At 49.1% G+C, this 19,785-nt stretch overlaps 1 protein-coding gene across 1 annotated transcript; it reads right to left on the bottom strand.

Moving 5' to 3' along the window:
* Window positions 1-2,070: 2,070 nt before the first annotated feature.
* fbxl19 (F-box and leucine rich repeat protein 19) lies at window positions 2,071-18,534 on the bottom strand. The gene is made up of 11 exons (XM_086290376.1): window positions 17,636-18,534; window positions 14,470-14,670; window positions 12,242-12,385; window positions 11,246-11,332; window positions 10,992-11,162; window positions 10,789-10,821; window positions 9,480-10,702; window positions 7,870-8,033; window positions 7,281-7,442; window positions 6,971-7,192; window positions 2,071-6,891 (listed from the first exon to the last, which is right to left on the bottom strand). The coding sequence occupies exons 2-11, from the start codon at window positions 14,653-14,655 to the stop codon at window positions 6,632-6,634; spliced, it is 2,652 nt and encodes an 883-aa protein (XP_086146502.1). The 5' UTR covers window positions 14,656-14,670; window positions 17,636-18,534; the 3' UTR covers window positions 2,071-6,631.
* Window positions 18,535-19,785: the final 1,251 nt, after the last annotated feature.

Genomic DNA, 19,785 nt, shown 5'->3' with positions numbered 1-19,785 from the left:
ATATCACGCAGTGACGCCAAAAAACGTGCTGCCTTCAGGGACCGCCGGACACCATATCATTCTGTCTCAGTACACTGAGATTTCATTTCATGTAATTTTTCACACATGGTGCAACAGTAATTAATTTCCTACACACAAACCTTCCTTTGAATTAAAACAACACTGCATCCATGCATGAAAAGGAGCAGGAGCTGATGACTGAAAATATAGATATCATTACATCACTTTTAAACTACACAAATACATAATATCTTATTCTACTTAGTTTTTAATGTTCGTTATTAAAACACTAAAAGAATGATTACATTTTTGCTGCAGTTTGAATCACACAGTTTATTTTTTTTTATGTATTTATTCATGTAGTTGAAAATATTTTCTTTTAAAATGCAGCTTAACAGCTGTTAGTGTTATAAATACCTTTCCATTAAATTGAATTGGTAGCTGGGATATGCTCCAGCCTTCCCCCCAATAGAACCCATCCATCCACTCTTTTCCGTTTATCCAGAGCGGGGTTGCAGCCTAAGCAGAGAGGCCCAGACTTCCGTCTCGCAGTTTATCCGGAGGAACACCAAGGCGTTCTCAGGCCAGCATATAATCTCTGCAGTGTCCTGGGTCTGCCCCGGGGCCTCCTTCCGATGGGAGGTGGATGGAGCCCAAAGCTGACAAAATGAGACGTTTGGAGGAAAAAGTACACTGAGCGCAGTCATTGTGTTAAAGTTTGCTCAGCTGAAAACGTTTTCTTTCTTAAAAGAAAGGGATCATTCTTCAAAGATCCCTTTTAATGTAAGCCTGAACAACACGAACTGAATAAAAGCTCTAGGCGCTGTGGATTCCGAGCTACACAGGAACGCAGCAGCAGCACGCGCCTCTTGGATCTTTTCGGCGTACGGAGTCTCTCGTGAAAGTAACTAAGTACTTGTACTTGTAGCTGCTCTGCGCTCCAGCTGCTGGTTGGTGCTGGATTCACGTGTCTGTGAGTGTGTCGGTGAACCTGCTGCAGGACTATGTCATGTTTTATGTCCTCAGACTGAGTGAAACAGGAAGAAGACACCAAACACAAAAACATAAACAATGACGTCACATGAAAGCGCTGTATAAAAGCAATTACAGGAAGTCAGCAGTTCTGTCAGCAGCTTCTCCTCAGGTCGTCAAAGCCTTTCGATCTTCAAGCTCCTCCTCCGTCCTCCTGCCTGTGGCCTCCATTAAAGGAGAGCTCACTTTATTTTCTGTTGCCTAGACTCCCCGCTCCTCATCTCTGGTGGGAGGCCGAGCTGTGAGGAGGTGGTGAGGCCTGAACCAGAAAGTGATCGTTCAGGTCAAACACGCAGAGGGCAGCAGGAAGTGCTGCTGAAGGAAAGGACTTCCTGAAGGAGAGATCGGACTCTTGTCGTTAGTCGGTCCTGTCTGGAAGCCTCGAGCATCTCCATCATCATCTCAGAGTTCTGAAACCAGGCGCGATTAAAAGGTCTCAGGACACCGCCGTGATGACTCGGAGCGACATGAATAAAACTGAACTGTGACAGCGCTCTGTGGCCCTGGTGGAGCTATCACCTCACTGCATGGACACATCATCAGGCCGACCTGCAGCTGCCAGTATAAGTTGGACTCGCACTGATGGGTGATGGACAGCTGTAGACATGGCTCTGGTGAGGAGGGTTACAGATCACACCCGAGTCACACATTCTGCCACGATGTTGGAGAACTCGAGCATGAGCCGGAAACCCAGAAAACCTGCGTTCATCCCAATCTGCTCCAGTCAGTGACAGGATATTTAGAATGTTCTGCGCTTAAATTTTATATATATATATATATATGAGAGAGGCTGGGTGTCACTCCTCGACTTTGATTCAGAGGTTTTTACTAAAAACAGCTGCAGACATTCATATTGACACATTTATGATTGTGTGTCTGACTCCGTGTTGATCTGTTTTAGGACTTTGAGAAAAGTGCTTCATAATTAAATGTTTTAAATATATAATTAGAGGAGAGAGGCCACGGCCAGGTGAGCGCAGGTGAAGTGACGCAGGTCTGTCTGAATGAAACACGTCGAGCTGAATAAAGACACGCAGCTGAAAAACAAACCCATTGCTTCTTTATTAGTCATTTTACAGTAGTCACTCATACGTAGCTGCCTGGAGTTGGTCTTTTTGTGTCTATTTACCGTTTGTTCCAACATCTTCCTCTTTTTTTTTTCTTTTTTTAAAACATCAACACAATGGAAGAGTCATGGACAAAGTATAAAAAGAACCCAACAGAGGGAAAACAGGATAAAATGCCCCTTTTCACAACAAAAACTACATTTGGCAAAAGGTGAGGATGAAGATGATGATCCAGTGCATCTTTAAAAAAACAAAACAAAAACAAAAAAAAGACATCAAACACCACATGATTCAGTTTTTACTAAGATCCCGAGGAGAGCGCAGGTGTCCGACTGGAAAACAGTTTCCATTACTTAGCAATTATCGTCCAATCACATTTGACCTCCTCATTTGTTGCTAGCTGAAGCGGCAGAGAGCACACCACCCCCACGGAAAAAACAAATAAACAAAAGAAAACAACTCAACAAATAGAAAAAAAATAAAAGATTAAAAAAACAAAATGACCCATTCACATGCTGACAGTTGATCTGATGCGTTTATGGCACAACAAGGCGTCACAGGCGATTTCAAATTTACCCATAATACTTTTATTTCACAGCTGGTAGCAGCCCAAAGTCAACGCACTGCTGCAGGAAACACTGCGATACCTCGGCTGCAGCGCTGCAATATTCACTCATACCAACTAACAGAAGGTGCTGACGCTGCATTTTTTTCCTAAGAATTGAACACGGGTAACGGTTAACATATTTAAAACAAACAGCAGAAAATGACTAATAGCAGACAGTAAACAGTTATGATCATGTCCCCAGAAATATGTGAACACTTTATTCTAAACCAACAAGCTAACACCAATTAGCTTGAAAATGTAATCATGTAAAAAAAACAAAAAAAACAACAACAACAAACAAACAAACTTGTAGACCTGTTTAATTTTTTCCTCCATGTTTATTTTTCTGACCAAGTTCTGAATCAATGTTAGCTAAACCTCTGGGTATTTTAGGTCGTCTGAGCTAGCCTAAAGAACGTAGCCATTTTCCCGCTCATTTTCTTTTTTTAAACTTTAACAGTATCGGGTCTTCTTAGCCAGCCAACCCTGAACCTCTACAGCCTTTGCAGTTACCTTCAGCTAGCCTGATAAATCAGACCCTTTTCCTGCTTGTTTTGGAATTTTCCTGACAACTTTCAAAGCTAAAATTAAACAGAATTAGCTTGTTAGCTTATTGATAAATAAAAATCTCCCTTAAAAAGTATGTTTGTATTTTTTAGTTTATACTGTAATAATTTAGCTAGCTAAAACTAATTCTGTTATCTTTAGCGGTTATAAATTAACTTGACAAATTATTTCCTGCCCTGTTTTTAATATTCCGGTCTAGATTCTCATGTAAGTTCCAACGTTATATTATTAGCTAATTTGCTCCATGCACTTTACTCAATTATTCTTTAGTTTTTATTTTTAATCCTTAAAGAGCTAGTGTTAGCGTGTTAGCTGACTACCAACAATAAATCCCTAAATTAAAAAGGGTATTGTCGCTAATGTGGGCTAGCTAGAGGACGTTTTCACTAATTTGACATTGTTGTCCACTAGTTTTAATAGTTTGAGTGATATTTGAGCAGCGGAGGTAAAGCAGCACTGACTGCAGCTAACCAACTTGCCAGCTGGTTCAAGGCAATCCATTTACTCTAGTCTACCCTGAAAAGTAAGTTTTAGTCATTAAAACCGCTGTGATTTGATCGACCATTTGATGTGTCGCAGACGTGTACATCTTAAAATACAAACATTATAATAAAATAAAATAAAAAAAACATTTTTAACACCACCCTCCACCCAAAGGAAACTCAGGCAGTTCACATACATTAAGAAAAATAAACCCAACATTTACAGCTGAGTATCTGGACGTGATTTATGAAACATCTGTGCGACTTTATAATTGAAATTCCCTGCTTTTATCCATGGAAACACGGGGGAAAAAACAAACAAACAAACAAACAAAAACCTTTGCTCAAATACAACTGAATGCTTTTTCATAACTGACGCCCACAAGAAACAACCGAAGCCCATTTAAGCCAAGAAAACAAACGCTTCATGAATGAAACAACTTAAGACCCAAAGTCGTCATCTTGATTTTCTCAGTCGCAACTACAGAGTGACTAAAATTAAGAAATAACCTGAGACAAGTCAAGAACACAACAAGAAACAAGATCAACTGATGGCAAATCACAAGAAAAATTAGGGATATGATAAAATAAGTCTATGCTAAATTAAGATTCTTAAAACAAAAGCAAGATCTCACACGCACACACACGATTTATAAAACAAGTCCAGACGTACTTCCGCAAACTCGATTTTGGACTGTTCATCCATGTTTTTCTTTTCCTGGCAGAAATAGGTTTCTTCAGCAAACAGATTCGTATTTCTCAAAGTAATCTGAACGATGCAACGACAGAAGCTGATCAAATGGAGCGCGAGCAGCCAAAAACAGGAATGTCTCCGATCGGAGCAGATGGAAGCGCTGCTGTGGCACAAAATAAATAGAAAACAGAAAATCAAAGACAACAAATACTCCTGAGAAAACTGATGATTGACCAGAGGAAGCTGATCGAAGGTGATGGACACAGGGTATAAAATCAAAGGGGGATGATTGAGGCTCAGTTTCAAACAGCGTGATCAGTCGGATCACGCACACGCTCAGAGGGAGGAGGAACACCTGAACACACCCCACACATGGCCAAAGGTCACCTGCGATACAGGAAACAAAGACTGCGATGCTTTAATAGTACCGCATGTGAAGTTTGCAGCCTAGCTCGGCACGAGCACCGGAAGCGTGGGGAGACCACTAGCCTTGCTCCGCCTCCCACCAGTCTCAACAGCATGCGACTGATTGAGCGGGCGGAGCTACAGAGAGGTTTTTAAATCAGCACTGATCCCTGCTTCACCTTCACGTTCTTCCACAGCTGTTGTTTGCGGGGCGACCTAAGATGAGGTCTCGGAGCGGACCATCAAATATTAGGAGCTGAAGGACGGCCCCTTGTGGACCGCGTCGGTACATTTAAAGCAGCTAAGACACGGCTGTCCTTATGTCGTCAGCTGACGGAGGTCGCCTGCGCGCTAAGGGAAGCCACGCCTCCGTTTTGACTGCAGAAGATTTCGTCACGGTTTAGGAACTTGGAGGACCTGCCGGGGAGTAACAGGAAGTTGGCGCCAATGTTTCGGCCGGTGATGGGACTCTGACAGCACGATTTGAGTCTGAAATCGAGTCCCCTCGGGTGGTGCGGCGGTCTTTTGGTCTGTCACTTGTGTTTTATGAACACGCTTCCACAGCCTGCTCAGACTGCAGGTTAAACTGAGCCCAGCGAACACGGACCTCTGCTCCATCGTGGTGTTTGTAGTACATTCATCATGGTCTCGTTAAAAGAAATGGGCTCCACAATAGAAAACGTGCCTGTGCTGCCTGAAGCAAGCTGCAGAGCAGCAGCAGAAGAAATCAGTGTTACGAAAACGACACTCGAGGTTCGCCTACGTGAACGACCCAATACGAGCGACCCGTCAGCAGGAATCCATCCCTCGCCATTTTCCCTCTGGTTCCTTCCCGATGTCGGTCGGTCACGGTGACGTCTGAGTCGTGGACGGCGTGCTGGACCAAACCAAACTAAAGTTTTTCCAGTGACTCTTTCTAATCTTTTGGGCAATTAATCGATTCATACGCACTCAGCTGTTTGTATTTACAGGGGAGTCATCGGTGAGGTCAGAGGTCAAACAGAGAAAACGAAACTAAATCAGCGATGACCTGCTGTGAGCATGTTTAAGTCTTTACTCAAATCACGGCAAACTTTTGGAGAGAGAAACCACAAGAGGTGCCAGAAACAGTCGATTGATGGTTTCTGCCTGAATTTGAGTCACTTGGCAGCGCGAGCGTCTGAGATGTGACGAGTTCGTCACGTTAAATAAACCAAGTTCAGTAAAGGTCAGTCTGAACGAACTTTGACGGTCGATGCATTTGTGGTCTGTGCAGAGGAGGACATGGAAAGTGTAGTGTGAGGTCAGTGACGCTTCAGGTGAGAAACGAGAAAAAGGCGGACGATGCTGTGAGACAGGAAGCAGAGGGAAAGCTTGACCTGCACAGACGGAGCGCGGCGCGTTCGCTCGACGAGTTCGCTCGACGAGTTCGCTCGACGAGCAGCTGACCGGCGTGATGATCGGTCGCAGGGTGGAAGGACGGAAAGGAAGGAGATGGGGGAGTTTAAGGAGGTGTGGGATGATGGTTCAAAGGTCAGGGGTCATTTACAGTAACCTACAGATATATACACACACCCAAATTATACAGAGAACAAATATATACATGCTCAGGGTTTCTATTTTTAACTATAACCAACAACTTTTTCCCAAAATACGTCCCTCCTCCTCTTCCAGCGTCAGGAGCAGTGCTGCACAACTCCTCCTCCTCCTCCTCCTCACCTGTCTGTAGTGTAATGAGGAGCGAGGCCGGGCTCACAGGCCACCTGGACTTGAGTGTCACATAACATGAAGGCGGACTTTAGCTGTTCTTTAGCAGCGTTCTGTCTTCAGGAGGACAGGAGGAGGAGGCGGCAGGCGTGGAGGAGGATGTAGCGGCGACACTGGTGGTGGTGGTAGCAGAGGAAGAAGATGAGGAGGAGGAGGTGGTGGCATTGGAGGGGAAGGAGAGCAGCTGTCCGGTCTCAGAGGAGAGGAGCGAGCAGGAGCGCAGGTCGACCGTCTGCAGGGAGGTGCAGCGGCGCAGCAGCGGGATGGACTGCTCCGTCACCTTAACACAACCTAGAAAACACACAGACGGGTGAGGCGGAGCAGCGGCACAGGTGGAGCAGGACAACGGTGAGGCTCAGGCGTCGCTTACCTGCCAGGTTGATGTGGGTGAGGCTCTCTCTCAGGGGGGAGATGTGGGAGGTGAGCGTGTGCACCGTCTGGTCGGTGATGTTCCCGCAGTGGCTCAGGTCCAACTTGGCCAGGTGAGGAACGTAACGCATCAGTAGGCGGGACGACGCGTCCGTCAGGTCCAAACCCGCCAAACGCAGCTCTGTCACATTCTGGAAACGCCCCGCTCTGGTTTCCCCGTGGGCTGCAGGCCCAATCAGAGCAGAGAATCAAACACGTGATAACCTCAGAGCCTTTGTGCAGGCGGAGGTGTTCCGATGTGGGTGTCTCACCTGTCCTGGTATCAGGTGGGGGCGCCAGCAGCTCTCTCAGGTGAGAGTCTTTGAGGTCCTCAACTCTGCTGAGGTCCAGCAGCTTCAGGCAGGGGCACACGGCCTGACACAGAGCGGAGACCGCCGCCCACGGGCAGCCCGACACATTCAGCTCCAGCAGACCTGAGCGGGACAGAAGACACAGGTGAGACTCGCAGGTGAGAGGTGGAGCCACTCGCTGCCTCACAGGAAGGAGGGAAACGGCTCCAGTGGGAGGTTTCAAGAGTATCATGTGACCTGGTTTGGCCAATAAGCCTTACACCATCAGGTGAAAAAATGAAAACCACGGCAACTTATAGCAGGGTGTGGGCAGGCGAGCTACACCTGTGCGAGGCCTTGAAAACAAGCCTTCAGATTCGGCTCCATCTGCCGCCCCACAGCGTGAGCACATGAATACGAAGTTGATTCGGTCAGACGGGGATCCACAGCAGTTATCAGAATCAAAGCGTTTTTATAATTCAAGTTCCCCTCGCGCTTCAGTCTTCGTGTTGCGAGTGGGGTTAATGTGTGTGTGTGTGTGTGCAGCGGGTGGAGGTGGCGGCACCGTCACCTTGCAGGCGGTTGATGAGCCACATCAGCTGTTTCTTGGAGATGTTGGTGTAGCCCAGGTTGAGGGAGACGGGCTGCCGGCGGATGATGCCGCTCAGCATGGGGGGGGTGATGGAGCGCTGCCGGCTCAGGTCGATCTGAGTCCACAGCCTCTTATCGCAGCACCTGGGGGAGGGAGAGACCACAGCTTTAGTCCGCAGGGCTGACGACCGTGGGGGTTACACTGAGGTCAGCAAACTCCTTTAGTCCCCGCACCGCAGCCTTCCACGCCACTAGAGATACGGCGGTATATGTCGACCCAACGTGTAGTTACCCGCGAGGCTCACGTCAGGTTAGGTGGAAGGTTGCAGCGTGGGATTCAAACGGGGCTCCGTTTATGGCGTAAGCTACGATGCAGAAGCACAGGTCACGTGTACAGCGAGACGCATCGACTTGGAAATCCAAACCAGACAGGATGAACTCGGACCTACCGCTGTTCTCCAGCTCTGATCGAAGCGAGTCCACTTTTGTCTCGTAAAAGTGCAACTGTAGCCCCCCTACTGGAGTACTAGGGCTGGGTATCGTCACCGATTTCTAGAATCGATTCGATTCAATTCGATTTAAATCTGGGAAATTTTGCCTCAGACAGTCAGAAATATAATTCAGATCAGTACATTTACATATTTTTGTATCTGTGAGCGTCACAGCAGAGGCCTTTGTGTCACAGCAGCTGAAGATAAAACAGAAAAACATGAAGCAGATTTTCCTGTTCTGGGATTTTATAAAAATATTCTGCAGTCGATCAAAAACGAAGTGAATCCATGACGATGTTTATGTGAAGCGTAGTTTGGATCAATGTTGTTTGGAGAGAGATCAAACCTTCAGCTTCAGAATCAGCACAAAAAGGGCGTGAACACAAAGCTCGACCCGCCGACAGAGTCAGCGAGCTGTCGGCTTTCAGCCCCGACCGTGTCCGTGCCGTCGCTGAGAAAGTCACAGCTCACTGATCCTGATGCGTCGGCGGGTCGAGCTTTGTGTTCACGTCTCTGTGCAGAAGCCTGTTCCTGCTCTCAGTTACTGTTTTCATCTTTGGTGGTTGTTGAAGTTTTGTGAGGTTTAACCTGAGATTCTGGCGTTTCGGGCAAAATAAATTTATATTTAAAAATCGATTCAGGATTTTAATGAATCGATATCACATTATCCAGAATCATTTTAATCGATGAATCGATGATTAAAACCCTCCCTACCACCTAATGTGTGTGGCTGTCGTCATAGCAACACGGCCGAGGGTCCCATGACATAGTGAGTATGCGACACGAATGCTGCAACAAAGGCGGAGGTCGAGGCGCCGACATACCTCCTGCTGGGTCGGCTAACACGCTGTCGTCTTGACGGTTTGCCCGACTCGTCGGACGCTTCTTATTCTTACAGCGTTTATTTTATTGTTATTAGTTTTTTAACCCTTTGAGGACCTGCAGAAGCCTCATAATTATTAAAACCAGCCAATAACAAAGTTTTAAACCCAATCAGCAGAAGGGGCGTGCTCGGCTCTTCAGCCAAAGCTACAGCGACTCTGATAGGCCATCGTACGAGACCCCGCCCCCTCGCACCCGTGACCTCACAGCGACTGACCAGCGGCTCCAGGTGCGGCAGACCCTCATGCAGACGCAGAGCTCTCTGTGACTCAGGAAGGTGAAGACTCGCAGCCACACGTCCCGTGTCATGATGTGGGCGGTGCCAGAGTCCAGCGGCAGGCAGCTGGGCTCGGGGCACGCCGGCGGGGGACGCACCAGGTGCCTCTCCATCTGCACGGGGCGGGGAGGCGAGGGTACGGCCGGCGGGCTGCGCTTCATCATCTGAGAGCGAGGGCCGAGGCGGGACGGCTGCGAGCAAGGCGACGCCGCCATGGCTGACATCATGAGTCCGCTGGCCCCGCCCCCCCCGCCGTTGGAGGTGGGGATTGAGGAGGAGGAGGAGGTGCTGTTTCTAGACGTCTGGTTCTTGTTGTTTCGGATCTTGTTGCCACGGTTGCCGCTACCTTTGGTCCCACCCGCTCCGCCCCCGCCGTGTCTGTGATTGGTCAGAGCTCCGCTCGCGTTCTCCTTCTCCCCGCCCCCTCCTCCCCCCGTGCCTCCACGTGTCCGGCCGTTGCGTGCCTCCTGCCCGTTGCTGCGCTGCTTCCCGGTGAAGCTGTCATGCTGCGAGGACGGAGCCATCTGACTGGAGGACAACGGTGAGGGCGGGGGCAGGGAGGCGGAGTTTTTCCTGGTCCTGTCCAAAGTGGGCGTGTCGTCATCCTCTACATCCATCAGCCCACCTTTGCGTCCCCTCTGGGACAGCCCCGCCTCCCCTCTCCGACGGGACTTGTCTCCCCCGGCCTGCTCGTCCTCCCGCTCGTCCTCCTCGCCCCTCCCTCCCTCCCCCTCCGACTCCTCGCTGGCACTGAAGCCGAGCTCGGCCAGACGCCGCTCCCTCTCCCTTCTCTCCCGCTCCGCACGACTGCCGCTGCTGTTGCTGTAGACGACGGGAGGGGGTGGGGCTGGCGAGGACGATGACGGGGAAGACACTCTCCCCTGCTCCCCCCTCAGGGAGTCGTCGGAGTCAGACTCCGAGTCAGACTCTGAGCTGGAGGACGAGGACGAGGACGAGGAGGGCCGGCGCTCCAGCATGCACATCCTCTTGAATCGTTCCAGTTTCTCTCTGTGATGGGAACGCTGGTCGGCGCTCGACGTCCCGCCCACACCACCGCCTCCTCCGGGCTGCGAGGAAGATGACGTGGAGGAACCCTGCACCCCTGAGGCTCCGCCCCCAGAGGAGGAGGGGCCATTGGACTCCGCCGCCTCCTGTTTGGGTTTCTGACGAGAGAAAAGACGACATGTCAGAGAAAGCGGGCGGTAACCGAGCTCGAGGACATCACGTGGGTTAGCGGTGGACGTCTTACCTTTTTCAGGCGTTTTTCGTGGCCTCCTTTCATCTGAGGAACAAACAGGAAGCAGATCGATAACATCATTAGTGTCATTAACAGCGGTTTGGAGAGGGAGCTGTGAACTGGCTCCTCCTCCAGTCTTAAATCTGAGCACATTAAACACCGATCAATAATCTATAATCAACTCTGTGACTCGTTCAATCTGACTTTAAGGTCACCTTCTTCTTGGGCCCGCTGTCCGCAGGCAGCTCCTTCTCCTTTTTCCTCTTGTGCCCGCCCTCCTCTGAGGTGGGTGGGGCTTTCTTTTTAGGAGGCGGGTCATCGGTGAGCTTCCACCGGCCCACCTCACCATTATCCAGCCTGCGTTTGCCCGAGCCGTCCGCCTGGTCCTGCACACAAACAGAAGCAGGGTTCAGTCTATCCGAGCGCACCACTGCCCCGAACCGGTCCCCTGTACTGGTCCCACTCTCACCTTACTGGTTTTGCCCTCCTTGTGGCACTTCGGACACTCCCAGCAGTTCGGGATCTCGTCGTTGATGATTCCTTCAGCTTTGCCCATCTGAGGACAAAAGGCAGCACACATCAGCACATCTGGAAACATCAGGAAGAGCAGCGAGTGACTGCAGAGGAGGAGATGCTAGCAGCTCGACACGACTGCGGGTCATGTGATGGAGCCGCTGCGAGGAAATATTCTCAGTTTGAAGTTACAGCAACTAATTTTTCACCACGTCAGCCGACTCAGAGAGCTGAGGTCTGTTTTCCTTCTCCCAATTCTAGCGTAACCAGAGCTACGGTGGCTGCTGCTGGACAAACTTGGTCGGCCAAATACAAATTCAGACCGTACCCCGTGTGGACCAGATCCGCCCGGAGCGTTTCCCTGTCTGTGGCCGTCAGACACCGTCATGTGACATTTAAGATGTCGGTGGCTCTGACAGATTATTGATCATTCATTTAATGAGTTTTTGGAATTACACTGTTATAGGCACATTTATGAGCGCCACGTGTTACTCACGTCCTGGTCGAGCCAAGGAACGTTAGCTTGCTATTTGAATGTATTTAACCTGATCATGTGACCAGTGTGCAGCTGCTGAAAACTTACAAGGTTACACAGATTAAACTTTGCTGAGTCCCTGCTGCTTTCAGTGGACTCGCTCTGAGTCAGGAAGTGTGTGACAGCAGCTCCCTGAAACCAAGGAGGAGCACCTCTGTTTGGTTTTTAGTGTGGATTAATGCTGCCGCGCACACAGATGAAAGGCCATCAATCTCAGGCCCGCACAGCAGCCACAGAGGGCGAGCAGAGTGAAACCAAAAGATAAAATGAGGAGCGATCGTTTCCAGGTTTTTGTTTTCAGGACAGTAAGAAGCCAGAATGAAGCCCCGTGTCTGCACTCCAGCAGCATCATTAAACTTTCATTCACAGGAAACAAACCGGCATTTCAAAATAAAAGCCCTTTCCAGGCAAACTGACCTTGAGGCAGCTGGGGTGGATGATCTCGTTGCAGATGGTGCACTCCATCAGCGAGAGGCTGAACTTCTCATCCTCTGAGTCCACCGTGTCCTCCTTCCCCGCCTCTCCACACGCAAAGCACACGGCTGTGTGAGGCAACACCGGCTACAGACAGGTGAGACAGACAGGTGAGACGTGTACAGGGGGGTAAAAACGGAAACGTGCTGACAGTTAAAGACGTGGATGCAGATGTTGTGGGAGGAGAGTACCTGAATGAACCACACAAAGCTGAAACCTTTAGAGCGCTAATGTCTACTCCTGCTTCCTAATCAAACAGTAGGACTGAACATCTCTCAGAGAAACATCTGGATCTCAGAGCAGGTCGATCAGGCCCACAGGTGAGGGGCGGACTCCTTCCTGTGACTTTAGGACCCTCCCGACCTGCTCAGGGCTCAGTCGGGATCTGATCGATCGATCAAGACTTCTTCTCCTGCACATCCTGCAGGTGGGCCGTTCCCCTCGGCGTTCACCTGGCTGCTCTGGCATCCAACACTGTGCGGTTATTGATCCGAGCGCAGAATCGTGGAGCTCTGCTGTGTTTGGGTCTGTAACCTGTGCTGTTGTCATCCAAACAGAAGCCGAGTGTGTTTCTACAATCTCGCCTCGTTAGTCGAGCAGTGACGCTTGGCTGCATTTTGCGTTTTTAAAAACATGATCATGCACCCATCAACCTTTTAAAAGTCGAGCAGGTCACCAAAAGGTCAACAGCACAGACGCATGATCCGGTTTTATTTTCGTGTTTCATGTACTCAGAAACACCAGATTCACACATCGAACCCACTGAGGGTGGTCGACCCCCCAACACCCGCGCAGACCCAAACCTGCGGTCTGAGGCCTCAAACGGCTCGCAATGACTTAAAGAGGCGATGAGCTGCAGGTCGCCAGGTCACTGCTCGACCTCAGTGAGGCAGCAGCACTCAGAACACCTGCAGCTGGTGCTCCTCATCCTCTCAGCAGACACCAGGGGGCGTCTCTGCTCCTGCTGAGGGAGCAAAGCAAGGAGCATCATCCTAACCTGCACCACCCTCCTCCTCCACACAAAGCTCCAACAACAGATAAATAAATCTCCATCATGTGAGCCGTAGACCGTCTCACTGTGTGTGTGTTTTAAGCAGCTCTGTGAAATGGCAATGGATCAAAGCCAACTCGCTCTCACTCACAGTGCCAGCAACCATCACTGGTTGCCACGGAAACCCAGCATCGTCGCCCGCTGGGCTCTTGGTTGATGCCATTTGAAGAATCGACACACAGAAAGAAGAATACAGCACATCTTCAGCACGCACACACCTGTGCATGGGTCGCGTTCCTGCCGTCAGGGACAGTAGCAGGTGTAATGGAGGACCGTGTTGACATGGAAACCTGTTTCACTCAGACTGCAGATCTGAGCATAAATAAGTGCAGTGTGATTTTTGAGCTGAATGTTTGTGGATGATGGAGCGCTGCATGTACGCTGCAGCTAACACGCCTCCGTGATCTGCTCAGTCACATGCTTCTGACACTTTGTCCTGAAAGCAAACCGCTGAGCTGGGTTTGACTCCAGCTGAAGGCTTCAGAGGTCAAAGGGCATAATATTCATCAATCATTGCTTCTTATCAGTTGAAGCCACAGAGATACCTGAGTGTACAGAGCCTGAGGTCCGACCGCGGAGGCGTACCTGCAGACGAACTGAACCTGATCTGACAGTCTGTGGGAGGGGCTTTCTCGCTGGCCGGTGTGCCAGCAGTGGCGAGGACCGCTGAGCGAGCCCTGCGAGATTTGACGTGTCTCCTGCTGGTTTGCGTAGGTCACGCGTTACTGACATGTTTGGGCTGGATGATCAAAAGCTAAAAGCACAGGTCACCCTTCAGTCTGCGAGCCACACACATTCCTGCTTTCTCGGCAGGTTTTTGCTGGACGGCACGCAGCAAACATCAGCCAACGGCGACCGTGTGACAGAAGCATGTCCACTTCGCTGTGAATATTACACAAACACTGTCAGGGTTAAACAAGAGCTCTGTGTAAGAGCTTTCCGAGGGATGTAGGTCAGACAAAGAAGACTGATTCTGAACCGAATCATGCAAAGCTGCTGTGTAGAGTCTAACAATGAGGATCTGTAATGTATTTTTAACCTCAGTTCATTTTAAGGCCAGTGTGGTTCATGTTCAGGTTACAGTCTCGGCGTCTGCTGTCATGTCGTGTGTGCGTCTCACCGCCGTGCACTGTCTCAGGAGGCAGGACTGCTTCATGCGGCCGGGTCCGCCAAACTTCTTCATGTCCTTGCAGAAGTGACACTCGCCGCACTCCGTCCTCATGCAGGCCTGGCAGCGCCGGCACCGCGTCCGCCTGCGCCTCGCCCCACCGCCGGCCCCCCCGCCCAGCGCCTTACTGCCCGACATCACCGAACAAGTCAGCTGGAACCAGAGAGAGCGAGAGGACAGAGATATGAGCATGTGGGACAGCAGCAGACGATCCCTGTGGAGGTAAAGACGTTTACAGCATGTAGATAAACCCCTCACAACACCTGTTTCAGTCGTATTAAGGCTGAAAGTTTGCATTATTAGGGGCGTGGTCTCTTTGACTGACAGGCTGTCTGCTAGCTTCACCTGAACTGGACCTCTGAACTATGTTTGTGCTGTCCGAGCCTTTTAATGACATCATCACACCAATAATGTGCTGATCAAACATCTGGACTCATCACGACGCTTTTTTAAATCCAACAAACACTTAGTTTTATTCCTGAAACGTTACAGGTGGACTGAAGTCGTCGTACGTGTTGTTGAAGACGTTTAAACGGCTGGAGCAGAATGTGCGTCTCACAAAATGAAAATTCAATCAGCAGAAACTCGTCTGAGGTTCAACAAAAGGAAAAACATTTTTCATATCATAAGGACCCAGAAAGTCATGTAATTAACTGGTGATTTGAATACGACTGGTTTAAAACGCCCTCTGAGTTTTCAGTATTTGAATGTTTATTAGTTTTTGGATGTTTCTGCCTGTGTTCTGTCAGGATGACCTCACACTGCAGGTCCGGGCTCTGACGAGGCCCATCCAGGTGTGCTCTCCCTGGACTGGCAGCGTCTCACGCTGGAAATGAGCTCAACCCATGACAGAACTTCCACCGTGCTTCACAGGAAACGGTCAGGTACGAGCACTGGAGTGAAAAAGCAGTCAGTGTCCACAGAACAACTTCAGAAACTGGGCGACTAATGCTCAAGAGCGCTTTAGAAGGAACAACAAGGTCTGGCTGCCCGGAAGCAGATTAATGAGGGGTGACTCAAGACTTTCGCACAGCACGGGGTAAAGCTCACACTCAGTGTTGAATCTGCGGCGCAGCCTGCGCAGCCGCCCACCACAGCCACCATTTATGCATGTGCGTGCTCCGCCCGCACCGCCCTGCAGTTTCACCACCCAAACACGAGTTGGCCCTCCAGCTGACTCGAAACATGGCAGCAGAAGCAGCCAGATGGGAAGTGGCAGACCTCAACGGCCAATCACAGTCGCTCTGTAAGAAGGCGCCCGTCAGGTTACGGAGCCAATTCAACGCAGTTTAAACCTGAAGAACACGCCTCCCTCTCCTCCTGACTGATACTGACTACTGATCAGGTTCAGCTGATCGATAACCAGAAGGAGCCGTTGGCTGTTGTTGGGTTTTTTCCTTTTCTCACGTGGCACAAAAAACATTTTGTAAGAATAAAACCAAAACACCAACATGCAGCTGACATGCTGTTCGCAGCAGCCTCGCGGCGCTGCTCGATTAACTAATCATCACTTATGTGGTCGATGTTAACAACGGTTCACTGTGTGGACAGACGCGATTGATCTCTGTACCTTTTATTTTTAAAACAACTTTTCAGCTTTACACTTTGTTAAAGTGACATTAATTTGATATTTTATTGTATAAACCCATTCATACAAAAAGTGGCTGCAGAGCATTAAAACACACATTTGCTCTAACTGATAATTACTTTCAAAAAGCTTCCTCTGTGTAAACGATGATCAGTTCAGGGTCTGCTGCACGCACTTGTGTCAGCAGTGCCGAGGCCACTTCCTGTGGACTGGAGTGTGTGTTAAGCTGTAAACATCTGGAAGTCTCAGGCTATGTTCTCTTCATCCTCGACTTCAAACTGTTCAGTTTGTTGGTAAAAACTATAAAACTTTCTAGAGTCAGAGTTCAAAGTTCACTGCGGCGAGACCAAGAACACGCTCCTCACAACAACTCTAATCAGACACTAGAGTCCCCCTCAAAGCTGATGGTGAGCGGCCTCGGTATGAGCAGTGAAAGGACTCGACAAAACCGGTTTTATATAAATTTGCTGCACCTGCTTTCCCATCAGGCAAAGGCGAGTGCACAGCAGCTCACCTGCAGACACTTCATTTTGTTCCAGTGAGACAAGAACTTCCTGGAGTTTGAGGGGGAGAGTGTAAAGCCGTATCAGTGCATCTTTGCAGGTTTACAGTTGCATAAATCCAACAGGGACACAGTGTTATTCCAAAAAAGATGCAAAGTCAAAGAACCAAAAACAGCAAGCAGTCCTCTGCAGAGCAGCCACATGCTTAAAGATTCTACATTATTATTTAAACCTGTTAGGTGGACCTCGACATACTGAAATCACTAACAGACCGGATCTGCTTCATTATCTGGTCCAAATCCAGGTGTTTTCAAATCCAGGTGTTTTGGTTGTACGGGCTGCTGAGCATGCTCTGAAGCTTCACTCTGTTTCTTTCACGTTACTTATAATATTTATTGTATTTTCTGGGTATTCTTGCGGCTGCTGTAGTCTCACAGTGCCTGTCAGTAATCAAGGGAATAATATTCCTGACATTAAAGAATGAAAACGGAGAGGGTGAAGCAATCCTGCTTCCTGTGTGAAGCTAACATCCCAGGATCGTTTTCACCAGCTTCCTCCTTCCAGGCCAGCACGAGCCCACAGAAACACCTGTATGAGAACATCACCTGAAACACGATTTTCTCATTAAACATGTGACGGAAACAGAGGCTGGCTGTAGCTAACAGCAGCTAACAGCAATAATAATGAAGATGCGCATCTGGCACCGTTTGGAGACTAACCGCTAACAGCTAGCAGCTATCCCGTCACAGTCACCTACAGCCAGCCTGGGCATACCTGCCCGGACAACACACCTGTACACACCGTCTGCCCTGTTAATTACCTAATATCACATGTAGGAGGGCAGCCCCCCTTCCCTTCCCCAGCCTCTCCTAAAACATTAACGTTAGGCGTGCTAACAGGCTAGCACGCTAGCAGCCCGTCCGCCCCCTGCAGCAGCTTCCTCTTTCACGCTGTCCCCGCTCCGCAGCTAGCTGCCGGGCAGGTGTAGGTGAACAAACCCGACCCTCACGAACCCTTCCCCGCTCACCTCTCTGAATCAGCTCGCATGCTCCTGGGTCGCTCATTAGAATCGGTATCCGCCAACAATCAGCCCACGTTAGCCCGTGCTGAGCGCAGCTAGCCGTCCGCTTCCTTGTTTCTTCGCCCGCCGCTGCTTCATGCGCATGCCATCCCGCTGGCTGCCGCTGGCTCCGGTTCTCCAGGCTGGCCTGCCTGAAGGACCGCGGTGGTCTAACTGTGTCGGTAGAGAACGGATGGATATCGGTGAGGCGGAGGGCGCAGTCGTGCCCATTCACTCCCCTCTCTGTCCGCCTCTCTCTCTGCACTCGATCCGCCTCGCTCTCCCCCCGCAGCGCGTTCCGCGTGCTCCGCGGCTCTTCCTCCCGAGGGGCTCCAAAATACACACAACGGCCCGTTCTCGCCGCAGCGCGGCGCTTTCAACGCGTTCCCGGTGATACTCCTCCGCACGAACTAGGCCCGTTCGCCGTCGTAGGCTGGAAAAGCAGCGCCGCGCGCGGCTATTGTTCTGCGACTCTATTGTGTGGCGCGAGGCTGCGGTGCTGCGCGTGATTCGGTTCAGTGTCGCGAATCGGCCGGTGGCTCGCGGCACGTTTAACCCCGCATTGATGACATCATGCAGGTGACCGCAGAGCTCGCGCTGCTTCAGCCTCGGACAGCGACGGAAAATAAAATAAATAAATAAATAAATAAACCGCTAAATAAAATATAGGCACAAACGATATGCACGCTCCTCCTCTCCGTGTCACGTCACAGTGCGGAGGGCATTGTGGGACTTGTAGTTGTCCCGCTTCTCCACAAAAAAGCGTTGAGCTAAAATGTTTTTTAGCCCACACAAGACATTTGAAATATAATAGAATATAGAGATCAGTAGAATCCGGATAAAAATGAAATTCAAGGTAAGAAAAAAAAAGATTTAAAAAATGCAGCAAACACATGCAAATACATGTTGGTGCAATAAAAATGAAATCAATCAACGACTAAAACATGCTGGTGAATAACTTTACAGCTCATAAAAACCGAGATTTTTATTTTTATAAAGAAACACAGCAGTGCTGACTCCTGAGTTCACCGCAGGGTTTATTCACAATATATCTTATAAATATTTTATTCCATAAAACACGTTTTTTGTTTCGTTCCAGCTTTACAAAGACAAGAACTAACAGACTTAAAAACTCCTTTGTCCCACACGCCATCAGACTGTTTAACTCCTCTCTGGAGGGGAGAGGGAGGGGAAACAGGAGGACAAAGGAGGGGGGAACAACTAAGCTGTAGTGCCTCTGCACCTCACTGTGCAATACCTTTTGTGCAATACTTTTGTAAATAGTCAACGGTGCAATAGACTCAATACTTGAAATGTGCAATTCACTTGTATTTTTATTTTTATTCCTATTTATTCTATTTATCCCCTTTGTATATTTTATTTATATTGTCTCTGTATTTATATATATGTGTGTGTGTATATATATATATATATATATATATATAATATTCTGTAACTCTGTAACTTCTGTCGGTGCTGTGCTTTTTTGGAAATCGAATTTCCCAGAGGAACCCACCCGAGGGATTAATAAAGTTCTATCTAATCTAATCTAATCTACATTGATTTGATTTACTGTGTCATTTCTCCCAGTGCATGTTTTCTGTTTTTATTATTTACTGATGTAATTTTACATTTGACTTTGGTCGCTGTCTGCTGTATGAACAAAGTCATGTGATGTGTGGAGTACTGTTCTCCTCTGTAAACGTGAGTGACTTTCCTCTGTGGGTTCAGACACTTGGGTATAAGCATTTCCTCAGAGGGCACAGTGGCTCTGCTGAAAGTGGATCTTTGATCTGAGCTCCAGCTCAAACCTGAAGGTTCACGTCTGTGACGACGAGCTCTGCTGACGGTGTTCTGAGTGACGGCCAGCTGGACGTTTCCTGCCATAAAAATAGGATTTATGCTGATGTTTGCTGAAGCTGACCAGACTGCGTTTATTTGGTCTCGAGTTTGTAGAAGTCTGGGATGGATAATAGTAAAGCATAACTCACGGATGCTGAGACTCCTCGCTGTGATAACTGCAGACTACACTGAATCAGTACACTGCTGTTTTTTTATTTGCAGTGTTTTTAGTCTACCTGCGCTTTCTTGGTCACATCCACCTGGATCCAAACTGT

The sequence above is a fragment of the Aulonocara sp. 'chitande type north' Nkhata Bay genome, linkage group LG4 (assembly GCF_057382095.1).
Source record: "Aulonocara sp. 'chitande type north' Nkhata Bay isolate Kocher_YH1m ecotype deep benthic linkage group LG4, A_spYH_male_GT1.1, whole genome shotgun sequence".
Lineage (NCBI taxonomy): Eukaryota > Metazoa > Chordata > Actinopteri > Cichliformes > Cichlidae > Aulonocara > Aulonocara sp. 'chitande type north' Nkhata Bay.
This window is presented reverse-complemented; position numbering and strand designations above follow the sequence as displayed.

What these genes read in the sequence shown, in the direction of transcription:
- fbxl19 (XM_086290376.1), bottom strand. Translation starts at nt 14,655, where the DNA reads ATGTCGGGCAGTAAGGCGCTGGGCGGGGGGGCCGGCGGTGGGGCGAGG. An exon ending in AGGAGGGCAAAACCAGTAAG is followed by an intron (nt 11,163 to 11,245) that starts GTGAGAGTGGGA and finishes GTTTGTGTGCAG; the next exon opens with GACCAGGCGGACGGCTCGGG. An exon ending in CACCCACATCAACCTGGCAG is followed by an intron (nt 6,892 to 6,970) that starts GTAAGCGACGCC and finishes TGTGTTTTCTAG; the next exon opens with GTTGTGTTAAGGTGACGGAG.